This window comes from Akebia trifoliata, unplaced genomic scaffold (assembly GCF_017979445.1).
Source record: "Akebia trifoliata isolate Shusen 1 unplaced genomic scaffold, ASM1797944v1 Contig00740, whole genome shotgun sequence".
In the NCBI taxonomy this organism is placed as follows: Eukaryota; Viridiplantae; Streptophyta; class Magnoliopsida; order Ranunculales; family Lardizabalaceae; genus Akebia; species Akebia trifoliata.
Genome location: NW_028237162.1, coordinates 3,915 through 11,296, shown reverse-complemented (window position 1 = coordinate 11,296; position 7,382 = coordinate 3,915). Strand labels below are relative to the sequence as shown.

The following is a 7,382-nucleotide window of genomic DNA, read 5'->3' as shown; positions in this document are numbered from 1 at the left end:
CAATTGAAATCCACGGGAGCCAAATAAGTTTAAACGAACATCATTTTATCTGGCTTTGTTGGAATAAAAGCCAAAAAAGTATTAAAAAAAAAAAAAAAACTAGTTCTTGTAACTCAAAAGAACAGGGCCCAAGTTTCTCTGAAGAACATTGTTTCATCTCTGAAGGAGAGCTTAAGAGTATTTTTTAAGAGAAAATGATCCCCCTTCCCAATGAGGAAAACTTTGATATTTATATACTAAAAGCTAGTTTAACTTTCCAATCATGCCATAACTTAAAGTGTTTTGATTGATTTGTTTAAAGGCTAAATTTGTTCAAATCTGATTTAAAAGATTCTATGGACTATTGGTGGGCCAAACTCATTTATTTGGGTGTAGGGCACAATACTTAATATGTAGATCACTTAGACTTACTAGACCATGGATTTTATTTGTGAAAACCCAAAATTGAAGTTTTATGAGGCTCGTTCCTGTTAATGGCCTAATTTAAATTTGTGATCCATTTATAACTTCTAAGGACTAATTTTTTTAATTTGTGAAGCACATAGGGATCAATTTAAAATTGTGACGCCTACACTACCAAAAGTGGAAGTATATCATAAATGAGTAAGAGACAATTTCTTCAAAGCTTTGAATGATGTTTTACAAGGGTATTTTAGGTATTTCATCAAATAATATTTGAAAAAGTTTTTGTAAACACAATGTTCTAAAAAGTCGGCCTCAAATTATCTATAATCAACCTTTAATTCAATAAATTTTCTAAAAAATACAAATTGTATGGTCATTTTTCCTTTATTTTATATTACATAGACTATTTGATTTCATAGCTTTAATTTGTCTTTTTCTAATCTTAAAACTATATATATACACACACACTTCCCAGCCAATATTCAAAAATCAATTTTTAAAAACGTCATAAATAAAGTTTAAGGGAAGTGACATCATATTATTATTGAGACCCCCCATAAATATTGAATTCTCATTATTACAAAACATTCTCCAGTACTCTTTTCATCCCCAATGGAGGGGTTGGTATAAAAAGGTTAACCAAACAAAACAATCATCAATTGCAATTGGTTAAAATGCTTCTTTGCTACTCCTTTTTTTCTGGTAGGGGAAAGGAAATTAAGAAATGAAACAAAACATACTAAAGGAAAATAATAAGTTAAAAAAATCACTAAAGATAACTTCCTATCAAATTAATCGAATCTGGAAGTCAACACTTGGGTAGATCAGATGGCGGAGGTGGCAGCTTCTGATTGGGGAGCTCCCCATCCAAGACGACCCAAGCCATTTTCAAGCCCCAGCTTGTGTGGATTTCCAGGTGGCAATGCATAAACCATACACCTGTCATCGTTTACAAAATAATACAATTAACACAATTATATATATTGTCATATTTTAAACTTTTTTATATTAGTCCTACATTTATATAAATTCAACAATGGATCATTAATATAGAAAGCATAGTATTTCAAGGTGATTTGGCACCAAAATTTGATGAAACCAACTAATGGAATTAACTTGACAAATCATTGAGTCAACTCTGAAATTTGATTGAGTCAGCTAAAATATGCACTGAGTTAAGTTAGAAACTAGATTAAATTAAAAAAAAAATTAAAACATTTTTTATTTGACTCATCTGATCTGACTCACAAGTTGTTGGCTTGACTCTACTTGGTAGACATTTGAGTCGAGTTTTAAAATTTTGATAGAAATATTATCAATTAATCTAATGTAATCCAAGGAATTAATCTTAATTGATGCTCAACTAAATCCGTAGGATTGTTATGAGATGCATTATTATTACAATGATAGAGTGAATCTCATATACATTATCTCCAAGGAATTACCTCTCTCACCTACCAGTAATTGTATTGTCCTGTAAAGAAAGGACATGCAATTGTCATAAGAATATCAATAATTCATCTTCATGGTTGGCTGGAAAGTCCAATCATTCTTGCTGGCAATAATTTGCATAATATAGAAATATGGACCCAATTATAACCATAGTCACAAATTTTGGAATTTTTTTGACAGAAAGGTGTCTGCTCTAACAAACAAAAAGATAAATCGGTTAATCAACAAAATTGATGATTTTTCTTTTTTTAAATGACCATTAGTTTGGAAAACTCTTGAAACTTTTTATCCAAATAACTGTAACCCCATCAAACAATTGCCATATCCAAACTTGATTACAAAGCATATAAGCATGATATAATAGTTGACATGATATAGTACACACCTGGGTTGTCAGCGAGGAATCGAATAGCAACCCATCCACCGGATGGCACACCAACGGTGTTCCTCTCAACAGGGTCGACAAGATTGAAATTTGCAGGATCCGTATTGGGATTATAGTTTCCAAATCCTTGCCCCACTACGAAGAAGTTGAAGCCATGGAGGTGAAGAGGGTGGCTCTCGTTGCCAAGTATGCTTGTGTCCTGCATCACCAGCTCAACACTTGTGTTGAAGGGCAATACCACCACTTTTGTCCCAGTACTCACCATAGTGTTATTTGGAGGTATTCCTGCGTAGTTGAATGGAATAATTGGGTTGGCAGGGAAATCAGTTGTGTAGACACCCAAAGATTTTCCCAAGAAATAAGATTGCATGAGCGCTATGGTTGGCATAGCAAAGGAGACATTATTTATAGAAGCTGAGAACATAGTTCCATTGGGCCCTTGGCATGTTTGGTTTGTAGGACAAGGGTTTGTGCCCAATCCCACTGTGAAGAAGAATCTTTTATCAACAGTTTGTGGGACGTTAGCGGGGAATTGGGTAGTGGCCAAGCTACGGAACTTCTTTGTGAAATTCGTGGCGAATGAAGTATCATTATGAGGAGGAAGGCGTGGTTTGAAGAGTTTGAGTTTCTTAATTGAATTGGTGAAAGGGGAATGAGAGGGTGGTTCGTATTCGAGGATGGCAGCTGTGGTGGAATTGTCGAATGTGCCAAGGCCAGTGGCATATGGTCTTGCTAACATAAGAAATGTGGCATTGGGGAAGCGTGGTTTAGTTTTGAGAAGGACATTGGTGGTTTGTCCTGGAGTGATGAGAAGTGTCTTTGTTTCAAAAGGTTTAATGTAAACAGCGTCGGCATCGACTACAGTAAATGTGTGGTTTGCAATGCTGAAGAAAAGCTCGTCATTGAGTGCAGCGTTGATCAATCGTAGGAGATATGTCTTTCCGGGCTTCACCTTCAGCTTGAACGTATCTGTGTGGGAGGCCACCCCATATGTCAAAACTAGAAATAACAATTAAAATTTTACATTGCCACACCAACATTTTTTACAACACACCAAACGCTAAATTTAAAGATGATGTCTAAGATTTATACATTGAGTCCAAATCATATACACCCATGGAGGAGTGTTGAAACCCAACTCCAAAATCTCAAATCTTTCCCCATAGATCTATCAATAAATGCAATAAAAGTAGATTATTTGAGATATAGATCTAAGGGGACATATTTGAGGCATAGGAGTGGGGTTTCAACCCTCTACAGGCCCAATATTGATAGCTTTACAAGGTGGGCTTTTTCTTTTTATTATATGGATAAAAAATAAATAAATAAAAAGCACCCTCATTAGCAATGTTACCTTTTGCTGAGCAGTTGTACAATGGTCCAGGAAGTCCATTAATGGTGTAGGCATCAGAGACGTTTGGGCCTCCTCCTGTCTGCAAAGCCTGGCTGATAATTGCCTCAGGATCTGCCTTAAACCACTCTCCTGGATTTTGGATTTGTATATAAACAAAAATTTAGCTTATAAAATGTAGATATGTAAGAGAAAAAAGTGACATAATTCAATAATTTGATCTTGATAATTGTTACTTACCAAAGATAATTGGGATTTCTTTGTATGGTTTAGTGAATGGATAAGGAACACCGAGCTTAGGGAGGATGATGATGGGTCCATGAACCGTTGATCTCAACCATGAAATGTGGGCATGCCACCATAGAGTCCCTTTCTGACCCACAATAGTGAAGTTGTAGACATAGGTCTGGCCAGTCTGTATGGGGCATTGAGTCACATAGGCTGGTCCATCTGCCCATCCACTCCGAAGTTGTCGAACTCCATGCCTGTAGTTACATTGTTCACCATTTAACAAGAAGAGGGGGAAAAAAAAAGAGAGCTTTTTTTGCCACACCAACTTTTACTAACACCACCCCAATATGCGTGCTTATTCACTATGTGAAAAAAGGGGTAAATTCGACATGAGCCTTTTATAATACATAGCAAATGATCAGGATCTATAATACATATCATGTTGTTATTTAATTTTCCCAAGGATAAATCCCATTACCATTGGATTTTATGTTTTAATAGTTGGGATCATGGGTTTTCTGATTAGTCTCTAGACCCATATAAGGAGTCAGTGGGGGCAATCCCAACCTCACACAGAACTTTGAGATACCGCTATACTTTCAACGAATTACATGCCCCATTTACCCTTCTCTCAAATATCATTTTCTTCAACTTCTAACCAAAAACCTAAGTAGTTTACTCCCACTAAAAGAAAATCCTGACTCCACCCCTAGTATTGCAATGAAAACTTTGAGATAGCCATGGATTCAAGTCCAGTTTACCGTATCAAGACCAAAAAGCCAAAAAATCAAACAAAACAAAAAATTAATTTTTTCATCTAGATATTAATTAGCTCAAATTTTAGCAACAAGATTAATTTAAAATGATGGGGGAATAAAATGAGAGTTCCATACCAATGGATAGAGATATTGTTCTGAACATGGTTAACCACCTTAACAATCACCTGGTCTCCTTTCCTTGCCAATTCTGAGGCCCCGGAAACTGACCATTTACGTCACGATGCTCTTAGTACTACACAAACGGGTGAAGTTCTTCGGCTTAATCTGCAAAAAGAAATATAATAAAAGAAAATGAAAACACCCATTATTCATTAATTTATAAAAACACGAATAAAAATATATATATTAATATATATATATATATTATATATATATATATAGGCCATGCATGCAACACACGTACATCAAATTTGTAGTGTCTTGTTATTCCCCGCATCAATGAACCCAGGGAAGAGCCACAAAGCACCCAATAAAAAGATCAAAGCTCTAATAGGAACTTGTGATGAAGAAGGTGCACCCATCTCTCTTTATCTCTATCAGTCTCTCTGGTGAAGATGTTGAGAGAGAAGATTGTTGAACAATTAAATGTTTGGGTACAAAAACATGAAAGCTCTGAAAGTCGTTTCTATAGAAAAAAAATATGATAAAAGCACGTATATGGGTTGTTGATTAGGTGAAGAATTGAGAAAAATATACATTAAAGACAGATGGTCTGGAAGTTAAGTTGGACCAACAGTTGGTCAAGCTTAACTTAGAGTGTTGCCAAAGTCAATCTATCAGATCTCCTTCTTGTATCCGTTAAACTTTTCCCTACAGACAAGATTCCTTAAGTACTCTTAAAAAGAGCACCGTGAATGTTTGGATAATTTTTGCTTTAAATTGCTAGTTTTAGTTTATGATCTAAATCCATTTATTATATTTTAGTTATTTTTAATCTCCTCATCATGCTTAAGTTTTAAGGAAAATATATCAAAGACGCACTATATGTCTTAATGTGAACGAACTACTTCAATTACCGTGCATGAGGGGGAAAAAAACCGCTATATTTTTAAATTACATCACTGAAGAGCTAGCTATATTTGACATGCCTCCCTCAATTATCAAATATTTTAATATGTCAACTTGAATCTTTGACCTTGTGTAAAAGACTAGGGAGTTTGGAGTTGGGTGGATCATACTTTTAGCTATATATCATGTTGAAAACTTTGCGAGTCACCGTTCAAATTTAGTTTTAAAGAGTTCAGTAGTCATCCATTTTCAACAACTACGATCAAGCTCAAAAAGATTTTTTTTTTTCTTTTTTTCTTTTTGAATCTGAGTTTTTCCAAGAAATCTATAAGTTTATGCTGTTGGATTTCAAATTTGATAATTCATGTGGGCCCAACGGCACTTGGTAAGTTAGTCATGGCACTTTGATTCATAAAGGTTTGTTGAGGTAACGAACTTGATAAAGGAAGGGAGTTTTTGTGATAAAATTGCTACAGATAGGTTTGCCTGATAATCTCTCTTCTTTTTAAATAAAAATTATTCTCTTTTAATAAAAATTAAAAAAGTGCCAACTAACTTAGTTTGTTTATTTTCATAAATAAATAGGCTTTCTAATAAAAAAATTAATATTAATCTGCAATGCATTATAATATACAGATCAATGAAGCTTATAAAGGCCCAACATTATGAATTGGTACACTCAAAAAATTGTTCCACGTGGCAATGAAATTAACCAACTATCACATATACATAATTCACACACGTTGATGGGATGGATGAAAAGTATATATTGTGTTATCCAGGAGGATTGTAAAAAGAGTCGAGCTAGAGTAAAATTGAAATTAACCTCGTTTCACACATTGCTGATGTGGAGGTGTTCACAGAACCATTGACGTTTTTTACTCTTATCTCGATGAAAAGCCTCAATGGTTCCTTACATGCATCCATGTCAGCAATGTGTGAAACGATGTAAATTTCAATGTTACATCATCATTTGCCTTGTAGAAAACTCCATAATGTATTAGAACATGTATGGTTTCGTACATGCATCCATCTCAGTTTTGCATTTTACATCATATCAATTTTCATAAGCTTAGCCTTATCTAAATGTTTAGAATCCATGTTTGAGGACATGATTTTCCATCAAACTACATGTACATACTAAATAAAATAAAGTATTGCACCCAAAGAAGCATTTTAATGAAGTTTGAAGGTGAATTTGCTAGCTATTCTCCATCATACAAAAACTTGATGTTAATCCCTACAAATGCCTTGGATCAATATTAATTTAAATTTTATGCTTCACTAATCTTGTAAATGATTGTCCAGATATCATTCCTTTGTGGACCTAGTTAGAAAAATATTTATAAGCATTTAAGTATCCAAATTAATAATTTGTAATGGTTGGAAATCATCCATTAAAAGTGCTAAAAAATAATGTTTAAAAGTCATCCACCAAAATGATATTTTGTGTGATCCCATCAAGAGATCCACGGTTTTTCCATACGACTTTGATGCAAATCCTTTGTGTCAAACGTGGAGTCAAAGTTTTTGTTGTTTTCTTTTTCTTTTCTTCAAATTTTGACATATTTTTTACAATTTGATCCCATAAGATGGCGTTTGATAATTTCCTCTTGTGTAATTCTATGTATTTTAAGGTGGTTCCAAATGAATATTAATTACCTTCCAACGTTGCCAAATGCCAACCTTTATTCTTGGTAGCCAAGTCAAATGTCTCAAATCAAGCTCTCCATCAAGTCGTTTAAAAACATTGCTAGGGGAACCCTAATTG

At 34.3% G+C, this 7,382-nt stretch overlaps 1 protein-coding gene across 1 annotated transcript; it reads right to left on the bottom strand.

Moving 5' to 3' along the window:
• Positions 1-962: 962 nt before the first annotated feature.
• LOC147381126 (laccase-17-like) lies at positions 963-4,805 on the bottom strand (the record flags this gene model as incomplete). Its single annotated transcript, XM_086430822.1, has 5 exons — positions 963-1,344; positions 2,243-3,211; positions 3,597-3,725; positions 3,834-4,078; positions 4,718-4,805. Coding segments are annotated over 5 exons (1,562 nt in total), but the record flags the coding sequence as incomplete, so codon positions are not given.
• Between the last annotated feature and the right edge of the window lie 2,577 nt (positions 4,806-7,382).